The sequence below is a fragment of the Gopherus evgoodei genome, chromosome 8 (genome assembly GCF_007399415.2).
Source record: "Gopherus evgoodei ecotype Sinaloan lineage chromosome 8, rGopEvg1_v1.p, whole genome shotgun sequence".
In the NCBI taxonomy this organism is placed as follows: domain Eukaryota; kingdom Metazoa; phylum Chordata; order Testudines; family Testudinidae; genus Gopherus; species Gopherus evgoodei.
Genome location: NC_044329.1, coordinates 37859863 through 37879594, shown reverse-complemented (window position 1 = coordinate 37879594; position 19732 = coordinate 37859863). Strand labels below are relative to the sequence as shown.

Below are 19732 nucleotides of genomic sequence, written 5' to 3'. Positions count from 1 at the left end.
GCAAATCCACTGAGGTACACTCACCTCTTGTCCAGGATTTAGCCCCTTCCCTTCTACCCAGTTGAGACCTATCTCTGTTCCTTGCCTGAGCAGTCGTGAGCAGCTTGCTGTGCTGGAGGGAGGGTACCTTTATGGAGAAGAGTGAGCTAACCTCTGGCAGTCTGTGGGCTTGTTATGGCTGCCATTCTTTAGGGAACCATCCCATAGACTTTCCAGACAGCTGGGGGGCAGTAAAATCAGCTGGCACTGTCCTATTAGGGCTTGGCTTCACGCTATGACAGCAGAGGGCACAATGTAAAACAGTTTATTAAATTCCAAAATAACTTCTCAATGTATAAAGTCCATGGGATAGAATTAGTGCAAATGGGAAGGGAAGCAAGAGTGGATGCAGCATGGTCTAGGAGGAGGGCAGTACAGTAGCTGAGGCACCGGCACAGGAGATCAGAGAGGCTGCAGCTGGCTGGAGGTATGTCTCGCTGAGTGCCCTCACTCGCTCCTGGAGTTGGGGGTTGTCCTGGTGCTGTTCTAGGGCCTGCAGTCCTGCTTGGCTGAGAAAGTCGTCAGCAGCCTGTTCCAGGACAGACAGCAGATTAGAGCTAGGCCCGGGCTAATGAAGGTGGCTGAGCAGCCCAGTGGATCTAGTTCTCCATGGTCTCTATCATAGAACCCATCATGCCTGATCCTTGGGAAAGGGGCTGAAGGATTAATTTCTAATGCACCTCCTCCCCTATGACCTAGGTGAAATGCTCAGACTAATAGTTGACTTAATGGGGATAAGCTGAAACCATTTTAGAACCCTGGGGCCTGAGGTGATCAGTCCCTGCAGTGCTGGGTTGAGACCCAGCAAAGTTCCCATGGACTGTGCTCTTCCTGCTCTTTGGATACAGAGAGGCCTTGAGGCATCTTTCCACAGCATAGCCTCTTAATTTCCCTGTTCACGTTAGGTGGTAGCTGTTAGTTTGCCACCGTAGTTCCCTGGCCACTGCACAATGCAGGGAAACCGGAGGCCTGAACTGAGCCCTACCTCTGGCAGGTGCAGGAAGAGGAGATGTAGCAGCTCTAGACTCTGGCCCACCACCTGGGCATCGGAAAGAGCAAGGGTGCTGAGTAGCGAGGGCAGCACAGCCTTCTGATGCAGCTGGTGGCAGTAGGCATGGCCCTTCTCAGCGATGTTACACAGCACCGTCAGAGCCTAGAGAGGGAGCTGACATGAGTATCCCAAGATGCATGGCTCAGTAACTGACACCAGGGGAACTGATGTTACGGAGGTTGGTCACAAATTTTTTATTGACTAGCACCAACTATCTGACTCAGTCCTGTGTGTTTCCCTGCTGCAGGATGGTGCAGTCTGGTAACTCCACCTCCTGGGAGGACATGGAGAGAAGCCCTGCCCTGTGGTACAGCAAACCTTTGAAGGAGGAGATTAGCATGCTAGAACTCCACTCTGCATGGCTTTAGGGCAGGGCAAGATGAGCTTTCTGAGCAGGTGACAACCCTGCTGAGGCCATGCAGAGTCTGCAACTTGTGCTTAGCATGGGACTTGGTACACTGGCAGGCATCCCTGTGCCCAGAGTCACTCTGTGCTGGAGCTGCTTGCCAGGCTGGGTTGCACAAAGGCCTTAGGGTTAGCTCCCTGCAGTCTCCTGCCAGCAGAACACACTAGAACAGGGCAAATAGCTAGCTATTAGTTCAGGTTTTCTCTGTTTAAGCACAGGCTGGTCCAGGCCTTTCCCTCACTGAGTGTGCTGGAAGGCAGAGTATGCAACAGCTCCTGTTGGCATCCAAGAAGCTTTGAAAGTGCTTCCTTAAAAATCCCTTTACATGTACTTGTCTTGAACTGGCTGCCTCCAAGCCCGAGTGCTGGCAGCACTGGATCCCGACGGCACTGCATTAGGGTGTCTTCCTCTTTCACTACTTGGATTTTGAAGCATCTTTCAGTTGGTCTACACTAGCTTTCTTACCAGAGGAAGTTCAGCGGCTGCTCTCAGCTGGACCCTTTCCCTCAGAGCGAGAAGGCACTTGCCTCTCTGCTGCAATGGCTTATTATCCACTGGCATATTAGGAGACTAGAACCTGGGCAGGCAGCTCCCCTCATATTCTGCCAACTCCTCCCATGATGACACACACATTGGGATGGGGAAGAGCATTTCAGTGGGCTCCAAACCCTCCCAGGCAGGATGCAGTCAGAGCCTCCATAAGCAGGCATGAATACAGAGTCTAATAAGGAATGAGGGAGGGGACTGTCTTTAAAAAGAACCAAATAGGACAGAGGTAAATTAACCAGGTGAGGCGTTGGGTACTTACCTCACCCTCATTGTGGGCTGATAAAACCTCCGATATGCACTTGGACCTCCCATGTACAGGGTCCAACCACAGGAGCACAATCCCTTCCAGTGGCTCCTACCTGTCACCAGAGGCCCAGAAAACTGGCTGCTCTAGAGAACATAATATCCCATGTAGTGAGAGATTCCCTACCAGTAGGGTCACCATCCGGGAACAGGACAAGAGCTGCAGGAGGGCTGGGAGCAGGTCCAGTGTGAGCACGGCAGAGCAGAAGATAGGCTCATCAGCTAGGAAGATCAGGAGACAAAGGTATTAAGGAAACCCAAACATTACTGAGAAAGGGCCTTCTAGACGAGGTGCCTCCGCTACCAGCTGCTTCCACTGGCCCGGAGCAGCGATCAGTCAGACCTGCAGACGGGGCAGGTAAACACACCAGCCCGGCCCGCCAGGGGCTTTCCCTACACGAGCGGTGACACCTGTTTGAGAAACCCTGGTGTAGGAGCATGCACTGACGGAGGTAGAGAACTGGAGGGTTTGCTGCTATATATAAGGAGAGACTCTACATAAGAATGGCCATCTGGGGTCAGACCAATAGTCCACCTAGCCCAGTATCTTGTCTTCCAACAGTGGCCAATGCCAGGTGTTTCAGAACGAATAAACAGAACAGCAGTCAGCTTTGGACTTAGCTATTTTGAGTAATTTTGTATCATTTTCAAACTTTGCCACCTCACTGTTTACCCCCATTTCTAGACCATTTAGGAATATGTTGAACAGTACTGGTCCCAGTATAATCCTTAATGGAGCCTGCAGTTTACCCCTCTCTACTGTGAAAACTGACCATTTATTCCTACCCTTTGTTTCCTATCTTTTAACAGTTATTGATCCATGAGAGGATCTTCCCTTTTATCCCATGACTGCTTACTTCGCCTAAGAGCCTATGGTGTGGGACCTTCTCAACGCTTTCAGAAAGTCCAAGTAGACACTGTCACCCGGATCACTCTTGTTCACATGCTTGTTGACTTCCTCAAAGAATTCTAATAGAATGGTGAGGCATGATTTTCCTTTACAAAAGCCATATTATTATCAGGTTCATCTACGTTGGAAGGGAGCGCCATGCAGTCTCATATCAAGCACGCCACCCAGAACATGGCAGAGATGGATGAACTTGTGAGTTGCAAAGGAGAGGAACTCAAGAACTGGGGAGCACTGGGATGATGAAGTGGGTATTAAGATAACATCTGTGTTTTCTATTCTGCCTATGGGTATTATCTTATGTCTCCCAAATTAAGACTCTGGTGTGCCCTTCCTGCATGACTCTAATCCGAGCCTGATGATGAGCCGTAGCAGCACCATAGGTTCTGTTTCAACGTCTCTTTGGCGCTCTGTCCCTTCTCAGAGGCAATCTACAAAAAACGTGAGTCTCCCTGACTTTGATTTGAGGCAAGTCCCAGAAACCCCACCCATCAGCTATGTTAGTCACTCAGTCCTGTAGCACGTTCTAGGAGAATTCCCATTAGGTGCTATGCCTAGCCAGGGTGCATAGGAAAGTCACCTGTGAGGTTGTTGAGAAGCCAGAGACACTCCTGCACTAGGAATGGGTGCTGCTGGAGGAAGTACTGCATGAAGAGAAACAAAGCCACCAAGAGGCGCTCATCCTGGATCTGCACTTTGCAGCCCTCTGTCTCATCCTCTGCAAGCAGGTTGCTGAGACACCGCAGCACAGGACAGATAAGCTGAAACGGTAAGAACAGCAACATGGGGCATTCCCCTTCATGCACAGTAATGCTTCAGACAGCAGAGGTCTGGAGCATGGCACTGCTGAGCAGCCAAGGCCCTCTACAGCCTCTTCTTACCAACTCCAGGCCCTCAGTAGCTGCTTTTGATATCATGGAAGCCAGTTCCAGCAAGAGCAGTACCAGGGTTGACACCATCCCCTGGGAGATTAACAGCGAGTTGTTGACATGGCTGTGAAGGGAAAGGAACGTTACAGGAACAGTGAATTCAAGGAGCAAACCCAAAACCAGCCAGCACCCCTCACCCTGCTCATGTTCATGCACCAGTTGCTTTGGCTGGAGCCTCAGCTAAAAGATTGGGGGTAGCATTGTTTCACTCTCTCTCAAGGTGACATTGACAGAAGGAGTTTTGCTCTGCTTCTATAGAGCAGGTCCCCTGAGGGCAGCAGCTAACTCTGGAACATTTCAGCGTAAAAGGGGAACATTTCAGAAAGGGAAAAGCATGTGGAAACAGAGGGTTATAGCTGTCTGGGGGTATCCATGCCTCACAACGCGCTTCCCTTTGCAAGACGGAATTCGCTAAGTGTGGCAAGCTGGCTGGGGGTATCCATGCCTCACAACGCGCTTCCCTTTGCAAGACGGAATTCGCCAAGTGTGGCAAGCTATCATGTGACAGTGCAACCCAAGATCGCCGATTGCAGCCAGGAAGGTCAGGAGGAGGACAGGGCAAGAGCCTCAACTCAAGCTAATCGCAGGCAACAGATTACAAAAGCAACAGCTTCAAGATTACATGCACCTGGTGGGCCTGGGCCATGAGGGCAGACAGGTGGAGGCCAGGAAGCTCATAGAGCTGCAGAATCACTGGAATAGGAACAGTCTGTAGTTCAATGTCAAAAACACGGGACTGGGTGTGCCGTAGAGTACAAGGCCAGCAGGGAACACCAGACTGTCTAGTCTGACTCCTGAATACCACAGGCCACCACCGGCACCCACACACTAAACCCAGCAGCCAAAATTAGCCCCCAGGAGACTTCACTATTATGTGCCACTGGCAGAGAACAGAAGGGACTAAGGTGCACCAGTGCCCAAGGCCCCCACAATGGCAGGGAAATGATTAAGTGAGATATACTAAGAGAAAGCTGGCAGGTGACCCACACCCCACACTGGGTGAACCCCCCGCCAGGGTCACTGCCAACCTGTCCTCAGCAATCCCACAAACTGAGGCCAGTAATGGGCTGAGAACTGATGGGTCCCAACTACTGTGGATAGAGCCATGCACACACAAGGGACAACCCCCAATAACACTTAGCTCTCCTTCCAAGGTCTCCCCAAGGGACTGAGAGAGGGTTACACAGAGTGAGGTAGCGTCTGAGCTAAAGCAACTGGCTAAGGATACTAAGAAGCAGCTCTTTCTGTTCCTAGACACCAGGTGTCGGGATACTGCCTTCTTCCATGGGTCTGGAAAGCCCCAGGCAGCTTTGGGGAGCTAGACAGTAATTACTAAATGCATTTACCTACACACAATGTAATGAAGACACCAAGCAAACTCCACAGCGACTCCCATTCCCAGCTCCGGGTTGGAGCTAACCAATCGAAGCATGTGCTGGGGGAGAACCGAGTCCAGGACTAAGCTGGGGCCAGAAAGGAGAGTTAAGAGAAATATGGATTTTAAGGAGGGATTGAGCAAGAGTACAAGCAACACTGCCATATGTGGGGCAAAAGCCCGGGCTGTCTGGTGAGGGTGACTGTACCGCTCTCCCCAGAGCTGTTTGGGTTTAACACCCTCAGTGCACTTCCAAAGCTCCATATGGGAGGACAGACCCAGAAAACATGCCCACCAAAGCAATGCTCAGAGAACTGGGCAAGTTCCATCAGGTAAGGGGAGATGTGAGATCTGTTGGTAAATATGTACCAGGATATTCCTGTTTGTCAATGAGGCCAGAACTCTAATAACATGAAAGGAGTCGGTCCAGTTCCTGTGGGGGGTCAAGCATCCAGCATCGACGACCTCACAGCTGGCACTAATTAACCTCCTCATTAGCAGGCTCTGCAGAGAGGCCTCGGAGCCTCAACTCGCCTCATTCCTAGACACAGTCCTTCCCAGGCAAGGCAGAGGAACCTCAGTAGGTTGTTGTGAAGGTGGCTTGCACTGATGCTGCCCATGCTAGAATACATGGGGGTAGATGGCCTCAGTCTCCAGGAATGTCAAGCCACCTCCTTTCAGCAGTACTAAGATCAATAAGTGTCCAGAGTATTTCTCTGTTGGCCCCCTCGGTTTCATGCAGCCTCTTATGGCTACTGAAAGCTGATTAAGCTGAGGGGTCAGGGAAAAGTGCACTAATCTGTACAAAACCTCAGTGTCCTTGCCAGGGTTCTGCTCCGACATATAATGTCACAGAGATAACACGTGCCAGGAGGATGCTAACTGACCCTGGCATGCAAATGCTGTGCTCAGCCACGTGCCCTGTCCAGACAGAAGGTGAGAGGCTGATGCTTACGGTATGATCTTGGTGGGAGCTTCCCTGGCCTGCAGGAGCTGCGACAGGACGTAGCCCAGGCCTTCCTGCACTGCCACGTGAGGGGACTGAAATCAAAGAGCACAAGGCTGAGCCACTAGAACAAACCCAAGTATCAGAGGGGTAGCCTTGTTAGTCTATCCACAAAAACAACGAGGAGTCCTCGTTGGTTTTTTAAAACAAACCCAGCAGGAGTCAGCGGTGAAAGAGGGAAGGACAGTGCTTACAAAATAACTCAACGTAAAGCAGAGAGGCTGAACTTGGTCTCACCGCGGCTCCATGCAGCGGGAGTTAGTTTGAAATATGTACATGTGATGGCCAAGCCATTCCTCTGAGTCTCCAGGACCCCCAGAAAGCTCACAAGGCAGACTTGCCTGTGATTGCTTGTGATTAAGAGACAGAGCGATCTAGCCAGGGAAGAGCACAAAAACCATGTCAGCCACCATCAGAATGTTATCCCAGGAAATTAAAACTGTATACAGCAGTGCACACAGCATATGCCCAGCTGCACCCGCAACTGGGCTCAGCTCTCTGCAGAGAGCCCTCTGCACACGGCCTGCCCTGTGACAGGAAGTGATGCTGTGCCATTCATACAAGCTCTTAGTGACTACACTAAGCCATTAGTTCAAGAATGCAAGGAAATACCCCCTCCTGCTTGGCAAGGCTTGTAGGAAGAGCCGGAGATAGGCTAGCTGGGTCACTCACCTGGATACAGGATGCCAGGGCTGGAATAATGCCTTGAGGTAAAAGCTGCTTCCTCACTGCATCACTCTCCACTGCCAAGTTCCCCAGCGTGTACAAACACAGTTCCTAAACACAGACATAGGGGACCACAGTTACGTTCCCTATGTGCCACAAGTGCCCAGCCAATCCAAACAGATGAGAGTGTCCACTACTGGCATTAGCGAGATACTGCCACTAGAGAACAACAAATAGCAGCTTGAGATGCATGGATGCTGCACTAACAGCAAGAGAGATGTGATCTCCAGGACTAGCAGAGCCAGAGGATCTAATGCTAACCAAGTCGCTTTACCTAGCACAGCTTTCCCTGCTTGTGCAGGAGGCTCCTGGCTAGCTAGACACAGGCACACAAATGTAGTCCATCTGAGGGTCATACCAGCAACAAGAACCCAAAGGACATACTTGCTGGAGCAAGGTGTAGCTACCCTCCTCTGCAATACAGGAACACAGGGACTGCCAGATGAGTCAGACTCAAGGTCCATTTAATCCAGCCTCCTATCACTGACAGTACCCAGTGCCAGATGCTTCAGACTTGATTCAGAGGAAGGGGCAAATAGAGAGGTAGATGGGGGATAATCTGTCCCATATGAAGGTCTCACTTCAACCCACAATAGCTAGAGACTGACTTAAACCCTGAAGAACTAGTGGGTTTTTTATCCCTTCCAAGACTTTGTTTCCATTAACTTCGGATATTCTTGTTAGCTATATGACTGTCCAAACCGTCTTTGAATTTTATTGGTTTCCTGGCCACAATGAAATCCCATGGCAGTGAGTTGCAGTCTGATCACACACTGAGTGAAGAAGTATTTCCTTTCTCAGTTTGGAATTTGCCACCTTTAATTCGGTTTCATTAAGTGTCCCCTTGTTCTTGTGTTATGAGACAGGGAGAACAGAAGTCCCCAATCTCTCTTCTTTAAACCATTCATTCTTTTATAGATTTTTATCTTGTTCCCTCTTATTTGTCTCTTCTCTAAAGTAACAATCCTAGTCATTCCAATCTCTCTTCACAGGAGAGTTTTTCTAGCACATAAGCATTCTCATTGCCCTTCTCTGAGCCCCCCTTATTCTGCTACATACTTTCCGAAATGGGGGGCCAGTTCTGCATACAGTCTCCAGCTAAGGCTGTACCATCCATTTCTATAACAACATTTGATTATTTTCTGGATTATTCTCTATCCCACTCCTTCTACATTGTAACATCCTGCTTGCTTTTTGCTCTGCAGCTACACATTCACTAACTGTCTTCGTTGCACTGTCTGTCCTTTTGCTGAGCTGATAGTTAATTTAGACCCCTGTAAGATGTGTGAGGAGTATACATTTCCCCCTCCAATGTGCATTACTTTGCCTTTATCCACACTGCTCTTCGCCTGCCTTGTGTTGCCAATCACCTAGCTTGGTTATGTCCCGCACAGTCTTATTGGGACTTGACTAACCTCAATAGCTTTGTGTCACCTGCAAATTTTGCAACATCACTGTTCACCTCCCTTTCCAGTGCATTAATAAATATATTAAACCACATCAGACCTAACATGCAACCATGAGGCACTTGGCTGTCAACCTTCGCCATCATGAAAACTGACCATTTATTCCTACTCTTCATTTCCTGTAATTTAGCCCATTTTTGATCCAAGGCAATACTTTGCCTTTTACCCCTGATTATTTAGCTTCTTTAGTAGCCTCTTATGAAGGGCTTTGTCAAAAACCTTTTGAAAGCCTAAATACATTGTGTCAAGCAGTTCTCTTTTATCCATTGTAGAGATACATCCCACAGAGCCTACAGGGCCACTGTTCTACCTTCAACCAGGAAGCCAGGCCATTGACTGTAGCGTTGAAGCGCACCTGTAGTCTCCACAAGATGGAGCTCTGTCCTGAAGAGGAGGGCAACTGCAGGGCTCTATTGGAGACCTTTGTGGGCTGCATCTGGCCAATGGGCTACATTTTGCCCACTCAATCTCAGAAGTCCAACCACTAATGAAAGCCCAGCAGATGCAAGAACAATGGAGAAACACAGGCCCACATCTTACTGTGAATTCTACACTGTGTCCTGAGAGATAAGTCAGGAGATAGGAGGTTGCTGGCAAACACGCCTCAGCCACAGCAGGGTCACTGGAGTGTGAGAGTTCGTGCAGACAGCGAGCTGCCTCCATCTGTACATTGGCCAAGCTGCTGGTGAAAAGCCCGATTAGGACCCGCATGCTGCCCTCCAACCTGTAAAAGCAAATCAGGACATTATGTTTTGGGGCAGCGCGGAGGGGGTGGGGGGGGAGGCAGAAAGAAACACATACACTCCTCCCACCCTGATGTTCCAGGGGTCGGGAGGGCAAGTTGTATCTCAGGGACCAGGCACTAAAAACCTGCCCAGTTCATGGGCTGGCCTACCATTCCTCAGACCACTTGAAAGGGCCAGGTTAATTCCTGCTCTCGCAGCTCTGACTTCACTGGAATTACACAGGGCTGAATTTGGCCCAGTGTTTGGATATTGACTTTGTCCCATTTCTTTTACAATATTTTCTCTTTTTCCTCCCCACCCCCCGTTTCCTGTCTTTGAGGAGCCAAATTTGCTGCCTTCTGAAGTCACTTTGCCACCACTATGTGGCATGGCAGAGAGCCTAACAAAGCTGTCCCTGACCAGCCAGAAGGAAACTGCAAAGCCAGACAGCTCTGCCTATAAGAACATGAGCAGAATGAAGTCTCAAGCAAACCACGCAGACAGGAGAGTACAGCACACAGCTCTCTCAAGCACAGTGAAGAGCCTTGTAGGAATCCTTTGCAATATATTTCCCTGATCAAAATCAGGTAGAGTCAAGTCCTGCAAGCTCTCAGCCTCCTTTTGTCAGTCTAGAGTGGCTACTTCCAGCTTTCCCCCAAAGCCCCCTCTGTTCCAAAGGGACTCTCCCAGCTCAGTCTCATCTGCAACCCAGCAGAGCACAAAGGCATACAGGCCAGGCTATCTAGGGTGCTGTCCCACATAACACGAGCTTTTCTCTCAGTGGGAAAAGGAACTGGTCAAAGAAAAGAAAGGGATGGAGACATTTTCTAATGCAGATATGTGAGCCACACTCCCAACCACAGCAAAATTTCCCACTTCACAGAAATAGCCACACCTATCCCTGCTACAGAGGATACGTGGGCCCATCTCCATCTAAGGTATGTCTACAATGGAAACTTCAAAGTAGTGCTGTGGGAACGCTCCCTGGGCAGCATTTTGAAGTGCGAGTGTGGTCACGCGCTCTCCTAGCACTCCTGGTAATCCACCTCCATGAGGGGATTAGCTCCCAGCGCTCAGAGCCTGTCTACACTAGCGCTTTAAAGCGCTCAGACTTCCTGCGCTCAGGGGGGTGATATTTCACCCCCCTGAGCCAGCAAGTTGCAGCACTATAAAATGTAAGTGGAGACAAACCCTAAGTGGATCCACAGCCATGTCTTTCCAATGGCCACTACCAGAGAAGCCCATTGCTAGTTGGAGCCTTTATGAGCACAGATTAGCCATGCCTGGGGCTGGGCATAGCATGGAAGCACAGACTGGCTAACCTGACAAATTTCTGCTGTGTCTCTTTGTGCTGCAGTCCCTGTCGAAGGCGACTCAACAATTTCTTCCTCTCCTCTGTTCCCCTCTGGACATCCCTCAGCAGCTGCAAAATCTGGTGGAAAACAAACAGCTGAGTGGATGTCAAGCACAGCTCCAGGGTAAAAATCATAAGCCTAAAGGCATGATCACTTGTGGTCATTCAAGATGCCATGGCACTTTTCCAAAGGGTACTGATATTAACCCTGGCACCTAGGTGCTACAACTAAAGCTTATCTAGCAGTTTGTAAGACACTTTGGAATCCAACCTGCTATATAAACTTCGTATCATCGTTATTATTAACAAAGGCTAGGGCCAGTGAAAGACATCGCAGAGAATACCTAGAACCAGGGACAAATGGTATAAACCCTTCACCTCCTGCTCTGAGAGAGGTTCTGATCCTATCTCCACTCCAGCCTGCCCATCTCCATTCACCAGGCTGTCTTCTCGCAGAAGTCTCTTACTGACCAACTGCTGCTGCCTGCGGGCCTTCCTCAGAGCTGCAAACAAACCAACCTCTGATTACTGACAACAACACGGCTTTCCAGCTCAAGACAAGTTTTCACCCCACCCAAAACACTGCTCTTTTTTGGGGTGAGGAGAAGCTGCTGTTTGTCTCCTTCTGTGACTGTAAAATCACCTATGCCAGTGTCTAGATGTTTTTTCCCATAAATTATGGGAATTTATGGGAAAAACATCTAGACAATGGCATAGGTGATTTTACACAGATTTATTACTAATAAATAATCTGCGCACAATGGAGTTTGGAGAGGTAGGTCTTACATTGGCCATAGACTTGGGAGCTGCAAGTGAAAGCAAGAGGTGATGATGACCTGGATGACGAGTTGAAGCAGAGGTGGAGCTGAGGCAGTGAAATACATGGAGAGTGTTATAGGGGTAGTAAAAGGCCACTAGGCATAAGTGGAAAAAATAGTTTGGGGAAGATATGAACCAAAAAGGAAAACAGAGGAGATGGAGGTGTGTTTGAAAATGCAGCGGAGGCATCTTCTGACTTTGAGACATCCAGGTGAAAGATGCTGAGATGAAGCCACCAGTTTACCTGGTCAAGGCATGAGAGAATTCAACAAAGGTCTATGAGGAAATATAGCTGAGTATCATCAGTGTCAAAGTTGAGTTAAAGAAGGTAGACAAGAAAGCAGGAGAAGGCCAAGAACTGAATCTTTTGGGACTGTGAAGAGAAGGAGCTGCTGCCCCCACCAGAGACAGGGACAGAGGGAGTCGTGTGATAATGTAGGAAGTGGAGCCATGACAGCTTCCATTCCATGGACAAATCAAAACCTAGCATGAAAACAGGCTTTGTTGCACTATTACCAGAACAAGCCAAGGAGAGTCAACGACTCCACCAGCTGCAATATCAAGATGGTCTAGAATGAGAATCCAGTAACAAACCACCTGTGATTCCTAAGGGGTGAGGGGAAATGAGGGAGAGGAGTAAGAGGACAAGACCCCTCCCCAGACCCAATTATTGAAACAAATAGACTAGATCTTACCTAAATGGACACCTCTTCCCCAAAGGCCCATCCCATCCCCACTTCCCAGGAGATGTCTCAGATCACAGCAGATTTGGCCCCTTTGCAGGGACCAAGACCCTTGTTCCAGACCTAAGCTTGTGGATCAGAGCATTAGACCCAAGAGTGACAGGTTTCAGAGTAGTAGCCTGTTAGTCTGTATCAGCAAAAAGAACGAGGAGTACTTGTGGCACCTTAGAGACTTGCTCAAATAAATGTGTTAGTCTCTAAGGTGCCACAAATACTCCTCGTTCTTGAGACCCAAGAGCGTCTCTGTGTCTCAGTCCCTGGCAGTGAGCTGAGTCCTCAGGGGTCTGAACCCCCTTCCCAGAATTGGAGCAACTCCTCTCAGCCCAGATCCCCCTCCCAAGACCCCCCAGACACAAGGATCCAGAGCCAACTGCCCCGAACCGAACCAGCTGCCCGGACCCCGAGAACAGCCCCCCCCCGATTGGCTCCTGCAGGGCCCAGCCCGGTTCCCCAGGCCACCGAACTGCCGGGCCCGGACCTGACTCCTGCTCCCGCCGGCGGGCCCGCAGCTCCTCCAGGCCGCTGGCATCGGGCCGGTACCGGCAGCTCCTCCGGCTCCACATCCCGATCGCGGCCGAGGCGGCGGGTGGAAGCCGCCGCCGGCTCCAGCGGGGAAGATGGCGGCCAGGGACCGCGCGCTTCCGGGAGCCGGGCCCGAGCCGCCACGGCGCTGCGTCTACGGGAGGCCGCGGTCTGAGCGTCCGCAGCAGGCCTGGCGTCCCGGGCTCGGTGGAGATTGGGGCGCGGGTGCTGGGGGCGGGGTCGGCGGGATGGAAGGAATCAGTGAGGAGGTAACTGGGAGGCTGGGGGTTCCTGGCATGTCAGTCAGAGGGGTACCCAGGGGGTCCCAGGGACTGGGGGGCTTGCATGTTTCAGTGAGCGGGGTTCCCTGGGGGTCTCCAGAAATTGGGGGACCCCAAATGTCAGTGAGGGGGGGCCCCAGGATGTTTTGGAGTCCTGCCTGTCAGTGATGAGTCTCCTGGGAGTTGGGGGTCCCAGGTGTGTTAGTGTTGGGGTTGGGTAACAGTGAGGGGGGACTCCGGCTGGTTGGGGGCATTGGGTATGTCCTGGGGTGTATCAGTTGGGAAAAAGGATATTTCAAGAGACATCCTGTACCTGGTGCCAAACATCCCCACCTCTCCTGTTCACTAAAGAGCCACTAAGAAGCAACTGGTCAGACACATTCTCTCTAGGAATACTCATGCTAAAGATCTGACCTGTGAGCTAGATGGAGGATTTTTACTGTGGATAAACTGCCTGGATGGGCAGGAGAGGCCCTTTAAATTACCCTTTGCTCTGTGTTTCCCTTGAAACACAAAAGGGGCTGCCAGGGGACAGGACCCCTGGACATGGTGGGCCCTGACTGTGTTGGTCAAGGGAGCCCTGGGGATGTAGATCAGGAGGCTTCACCAGAGAACACGTTAGGGAATTGTGTGCTGCACTCCACTTTCTGCTTTTTTTCCTGGGCTCCTTTGGTGAACCGCACAGTCTATGGTGCTGCCTGCTAGCCTGGTGTTATTTGTGTCACTCCTCCCAAGAGTTTCTAGTCCAAATAGTGACTATGGGACTCTATCACTGAGGGATTTGATTCATGCCTTTAAACTCTTTTCTCAAGTAAATTCGCCCTCACCACTGGTGATCATTAGGGAAGGGCACTAGCTGTTTGCTCTATGTTTATGGTGCTATGGCTATTTCATGTTATTTCTAGCATTTGCCAGTAAATGTTCTCATCATACGTGAGTCTTTCAATTACATCAGTCAGGGATTTGTATCTTCACTTATGGCAGAGAGAGGCTACCCCTGCTGAATATGTTGTATCGCTTCTGAGTCCAAGAAGGTATCAATGTGAGATTTCTAAGGATAGCTACAGCACTGGACCCAAGGTTTAAGAATCTGAAGTGCCTTCCAAAAGCTGAGAGGGACGAGGTGTGGAGCATGCTTTCAAAAGTCTTAAAAGAGCAACACTCCAATGCGGAAACTACAGAACCCAAACCACCCAAAAAAAAAAAATCAACCTTCTGCTGGTGGCATCTGACTCATATAATGAAAATACATCGTTCCGCACTGGTTTGGATTGTTATCAAGCAGAACCTGTCATCAGCATGGACAAATGTCCTCTGGAATGGTGGTTGAAGCATCAAGGGACATATGAATCTTTAGTGCATCTGGCTTGTAAATATCTTGTGATGCTGGCTACAATAGTGCCATGAGAACACCTATTCTCAGTTTCCGGTGACATTGTAAACAAGAAGTGGGCAGGATTATCTCCTGCAAATCTAAACAAACTTGTTTGTCTGAGTGATTGGCTGAACAAGAAGTAGGACTGAGTGGACTTGCAGGTTCTAAAATTTTACATGGTTTTATTTTTGAATGCAGTTGGTTTTTTTTACATAATTCTACATTTGTAAGTTCAACTTTCATGATAAAGAGATTGCATTACAGTACTTGTATTAGGTAAATTGAAAAATACTGTTTCTTTTGGGATTTTTAACAGTGTAAATACTTGTAATCAAAAGTAAATATAAAGTGAGCACTGTACACTTTGTATTCTGTGTTGTAATTGAAATCAATATATTTGAAAATGTAGAAGACATCCAAAAATATTTGAATGAATGGTATTCTATAATTAATGGTGCGATTAATGATGATTAATTTTTTTAATCGTGCTATTACGATAAATTTTTTTAATCACTTGACAGCCCTAGTTTAAACTCTGCTAACAGTGTGATTAATGGCTTAGGGGGCAGAAGCGTTGGGAGGGGAGGGGAGGAGCAGGGATACAGTGCGCTCGTGGGGGGAAGGGAGAAGGAGGCGGGGGGCGGAACTTGGCTGCCGGTGGGTGCAAAGCATCCATTAATTTTTCCCCATGGTGCTCCAGCCCTGGAGCACCCAGGGAGTCAGCGCCTATGCTCTTGGGTACATCATCACCAGGAAACCCTGACCCAGTCGAGGTAATTTAAGTCAAGGTGCAGTTTTGGTGGCCCCTATAATTCACCGCAGATGGCTCATGGTTAGTTGGCAATGATGCATATATGAGCCCCACTTGTCTCCTTGTTCCCCTTGGTAGAGTTTGCAGGGCTAGCACTTAGAAAAACTACCTATTTACATGCAACTGGAGCAGACTGGATCTGGAGTCAGACAAACCTAGAAGCGTGCAATGCCGTTTGGACAGAGGTACTTTTCAGAGGAGCAGCATGCTATAAAGAAACCAAAGCAGGATTTCCTTAGCTTTCTGGGCAACTGGAGCACAGGAAACCCAGTTCTCCCCCTTTCCGTGGCTTGGGCAGACCTACTGCTGATCCAGACAGCATTCTGGGCGTGGAGGATTTGGGTAGGATTATGAAATGCCTTACACCCATTAGTATTTCCCAGCTGCAGTTCTGTTTCAGGAAACAGAATAGATTTGTGCAAAAAGAAGAAGCAACTGGGAAACTCTGTCTGACAGTGAGTAGCGGTTAGTGAAGGGTTTTGAGTGAAGGAGGGTCCCAAGCTGCTCACAAGAGAAAACCACTGACATCTTAAGGACGCCCTGAAAGCTAAAGGAATCGAGCTGCTTCCTTGGCAGGAAAATATTGCAGGTGAGTCTATAATGCTGATGAAATGTGATCACTTCCCCAGTCATGCAGGGGCACCCAGAAATGCACCTCTGCAAAACAAACAAAGCATTCTTTACCAGCTTTAACCCTTTAACTGCTGGCACTTTTTGGACTGCCCATCAACAGTCCTGATCAGGGTCACTCAGTCACATAGAATAACCAAACCCCACAGTTTATAGCGAATGATCCCTCACCACTCCCCATGAGGTTGGTAGTTGTTAGAACTCCAGTTTGAGATAGGGAAACAGGTATTGAGACGTGAACTAACCTTCTCAAGGTTGCACATTGAGTCACCGTCAGAGCTTTGAATAAAAGAAGGGAGTCACTGACCCCCAGTCCTGTGCTCTGACCACTAGACCATACTTTCTCTTGTGTGATTTGCCATTTCTAACATCTCCCCCTGCTGTGCCCTTGGGTTTGCCGGGGCACTTCATAGGAGGAGATTCCCCAGCCTAGGATGTCGCAGCCTCCTCCGATGCATAGGATTCAATCTGGCAGTTGAGCGCTGAGAAGTCCTTCATGACTGGGTGGGACAAAGCAGCTTTCTTCGCTGGGGGGGATCGTTGAGGGGTGGGAGATGAGCAGATTCCCATCCAAATGGGGCTGCTGGCAGAGTGAGGAACAGCTCTGCCTGTGAAGAGAAACAGCCTTTGTCTGAGGTGAAATACCGACTCTCCTCCACTGGCTGCTACACGTTCACTGGGGCGGGGGGGGGGAATGAGGAATCACTGCTGGCCCTTAAACCAGATCTAGGCAAGAATCCTCATGAAGATACAATGTAACTAGAAACACCATTTTGCTGAGTAGCTTCTGCCTTTGGGCAAATCTGAAGTTGGATCCAGGCCTGAACTTTGTGGCTCTGACCCATCTCTGGGCTTGGCTGTGACATCTCCTAAAACTCGGGGGGCCAGATCCTCAGCTTAGCTCTGTTGGCTTCCAAGTGAGACTGATGTTGTAAGCTCCATTGTAGCCAATGGATGATTTGCCCTGGATTTGAATGGGACCAGGGTTTCATGTGGTGTCACATCACTGACAGGTTGCATGACTAGTAATAGAGGCCACCTACCTTCATCCCAGTGCCTTGGAGATGGCTTGAGCTAACAGCACTCACTGAATAAGCACTCCATTACTGGTAGAAGGAGCTGACTAAAACCTACTCAGCATTGAGGCTTTCCAGCAGCACCAGCAAGCAGCAGATCAATCCCTGAGTCCAAGGCAGTAGCTCTCACCGAAGCCTGGACTCGCTTTCATCTAGCTCTCTTCCACCCTCATTCTCTCCCAGAGGTTGCTGTGCAGGGGGAATGCTCACGTGCACTTCTATTGGTGCCCAATACTGGACTGAGGAGCAATGTGCTGTGAATGATCCTAGCCTTGTTCTGGTGCTTGTATTGCATGGAGCAAAGGCTATGGGGACCACCCCTTTCCTCCCATTGGCTTCATGCTCTGTAACAGCAAAGGCCTGGGCTTTACTCTTGCTCTTCTGTTTTCTAGGCTATTCATCATGCACATCACTCAGCTGTTTGTGGTTATCCTGCTCACAGGACTGAAACTCTCTGAGGTAGTGGGTGACTGCTCCTTCAATAAGTCCCAAGGTCCCTGCACCTGCTCCCTTTTGGATCTGGAAAATGGGGGAACCCTCTTTCAATGCTTACCTGCCTTTGTCTTTGAGCTTCGAGGAGGAAACTTGGAGAAATATGTAGGTTTTGCATCAAACACAGTACAGCAACCAGTGCTTGACATTCTACAGACGCTGCAGGTGACCAAGATTGTCTTTGGAGATCTCCTTGTGCCAGAGGTTCTCTTGGCAGCCGTCATGAAGCTCACTTACTACATGCGTATTACAGATATCGAGTTTGAAAGCTGCACTTTCCTTGGAAATGCCAGCTGGTTCCAGATGGACAGGTTGATTCTACCTGTCTCCTCATTACGCTTTCATAACGTGACCTCCGCCTCCCTGGCTAACAGAGACAAAGACTTCACCCACCTGAGTAGGTGGCTGGAGACCCTGCAGAATCTGACTGTGACACAGTCTCAGGTCACCTACATTCCATGCAGCATTGGCAAGGTTTTCAGAAACTTACGCTATCTGGATGTGTCAGAAAACCACCTGCAGGACCAGAGCATGAGGCCTTCATTTTGCCAGGGGGCTTTTCCACAACTCCAAGTATTAAAACTCCATCGCAACAATCTGAGCTCCTTCCACACCATGTGTGAAATGCTGCACCATCTGAAGAAGCTCGTCCACTTAGACCTGAGTCAGAATGACCTACTGGCTATCCCCTCCTCCTCATGTCAGTGGCAGCCATCCCTCCATATCCTCAACTTGTCCAACACAGGCTTAGATCATATCACCCTGCCTCTGCCCCCCAATGTTGAAGTATTAGATGTGAGTTCCAATAACCTTCATGCTCTAGATCTTGCACTCCCCTTCCTGAAGAAACTTCACCTGTCCAACAACAGGCTGCATGCTGTCCCCTCAGCCAAGAACTATCCTGCTTTAGAAGTCCTCAGTCTAGATGGAAACCTGATCTCGCACCTCCCAAGGGATGAGCTGCAATCTCTGAGACACCTGCAGAGCCTAAGGGCAGGTCGGAATCCCTACAACTGTTCATGTGCAGGTGCCAGTGAGATCCAGGCCTTGGCGAGCATGGAGTCCTTGATGCCCGACTGGCCTCAGAACTATGCGTGTGAGTCCCCATCTCACTACCAGGGCATGCTGGTGAAGAATGTGCCTGCTTCAGTGCTGCAGTGCAACAAGGCCATTGTGATAATTCCTGTCACTGTACTTCTTGTACTGAGCTGCTTGGCTGGGATCATTTGCTTTGCCAGACGTAAAGCACGGTCTGGCTAAGCCAGTAGCTAGCCTTTCACAGCAAAGGCTCTGTCCTTCACAAGGCAGGACAGGGGCTGAAGGACATCACTGCTTGCAAATGCATATGATCTTGATGACCAAGTTGCACTAAAGCACTGCTGCCTGAGGGAGCAGGCTGTCCTGGGGCTGCCACCCAGCCTAGTGGGCTAGGAAGAGCAGATCTCTAGCCAGCTCCCCAGGATTAAATTGACAGAGACATCAAGTTCAGGTCGTTCCTTCAGGAGGGAACCCCTGAGCACTGGCCCCCCTCCCCGCTCTGTGGGGATCATATGCTGGATGGTTGCAGACATCTGAGGTACCAGATAGGTTTTTGGCATCGCTTTAAAGTACAGGTGTCAGAGGTGGCTCTAGCTTTTTTGCCGCCCCAAGCATGGCAGTCCGCAGCCTTCGGCATCTTGCCTGCAGGAGGTCCCCAGTCCTGTGGATTTGGCTGCATGCCTGCAGGAGGTCCACCGGTACCACAGCTTCAGCGTACCCGCTGCTGAATTGCCGCCAAATCGACGGAACCAGTGGACCTCCTGCTGGCAAGCCGCCAAAGGCTGCCTGACTGCTGCCCTTGCAGGGACCAGCAGGGTGCCCCCCGCGGCTTGCCGCCCCAGGCACACGCTTGGAGCATTGGTGCCTAGAGCTGCCGCTGGCAGATGTGATTAGAAAAGTAACTGTGCCCCACTGATGTTATGGGGTTCCCCATTCATGTTGGATTGCAGATCCTGGAGCAGAGTGAGCAAGCCAGAAAGAGGAGACTGAATTCTTTATTCAAGCAGACTCTCTAGCTTGTAACCTCCACAAGTTAGTTGAATTCCTCTGTCTCCCAGCTGCCTCCAGTGTTTTCAGGAGGGATTGAATGTCCTCCCTTCTGCCCTATT

The 19732-nt window shown here is 49.8% G+C and overlaps 3 protein-coding genes across 7 annotated transcripts in view; 2 read left to right on the top strand and 1 right to left on the bottom strand.

Annotated features, from left to right (window-relative positions):
* Nucleotides 1-288: 288 nt before the first annotated feature.
* Nucleotides 289-13030, bottom strand: TMCO6 (transmembrane and coiled-coil domains 6). Of its 5 annotated transcripts, none has more exons than XM_030572342.1 (12): nt 12877-13028; nt 11215-11339; nt 10805-10914; nt 9298-9481; nt 7238-7342; nt 6515-6600; nt 5531-5647; nt 4137-4248; nt 3836-4016; nt 2476-2570; nt 1025-1192; nt 289-568 (listed from the first exon to the last, which is right to left on the bottom strand). In XM_030572342.1, the coding sequence occupies exons 1-12, from the start codon at nt 12959-12961 to the stop codon at nt 398-400; spliced, it is 1539 nt and encodes a 512-aa protein (XP_030428202.1). In that variant the 5' UTR covers nt 12962-13028; the 3' UTR covers nt 289-397. The 5 variants fall into 5 exon arrangements, with proteins under 5 accessions (XP_030428202.1, XP_030428203.1, XP_030428204.1 ...); XM_030572343.1 differs by lacking the exon at nt 12877-13028 and adding an exon at nt 12351-12864; XM_030572344.1 differs by lacking the exon at nt 5531-5647.
* The window catches only part of LOC115656067, a 47352-nt gene continuing 33239 nt past the window's right edge, over nt 5620-19732 (top strand). The window contains exon 1 of the mRNA XM_030572338.1: nt 5620-5891. Within this exon, the coding sequence (XP_030428198.1) occupies nt 5847-5891 (45 nt within the window). The 5' untranslated portion in view covers nt 5620-5846. The remainder of the gene's footprint in view (nt 5892-19732) is intronic.
* Nucleotides 15504-19276, top strand: LOC115656070 (toll-like receptor 2). The gene is made up of 2 exons (XM_030572348.1): nt 15504-15976; nt 17486-19276. Exon 2 carries the CDS (start codon nt 17496-17498, stop codon nt 18843-18845), a length of 1350 nt encoding a protein of 449 aa, XP_030428208.1. The 5' UTR covers nt 15504-15976; nt 17486-17495; the 3' UTR covers nt 18846-19276.

Bases quoted from the DNA above. Each gene is read 5' to 3' on its own strand.
- TMCO6 (XM_030572342.1), bottom strand. From the start codon at position 12,961: ATGTGGAGCCGGAGGAGCTGCCGGTACCGGCCCGATGCCAGCGGCCTG. The intron at 11,340-12,876 runs GTCCGGGCCCGG...GTTTGTTTGCAG, and splicing joins CCGGCGGGAGCAGGAGTCAG to CTCTGAGGAAGGCCCGCAGG. The intron at 4,249-5,530 runs GTAAATGCATTT...TTCCCTTCACAG, and splicing joins CTTCATTACATTGTGTGTAG to CCATGTCAACAACTCGCTGT.
- LOC115656070 (XM_030572348.1), top strand. From the start codon at position 17,496: ATGCACATCACTCAGCTGTTTGTGGTTATCCTGCTCACAGGACTGAAA.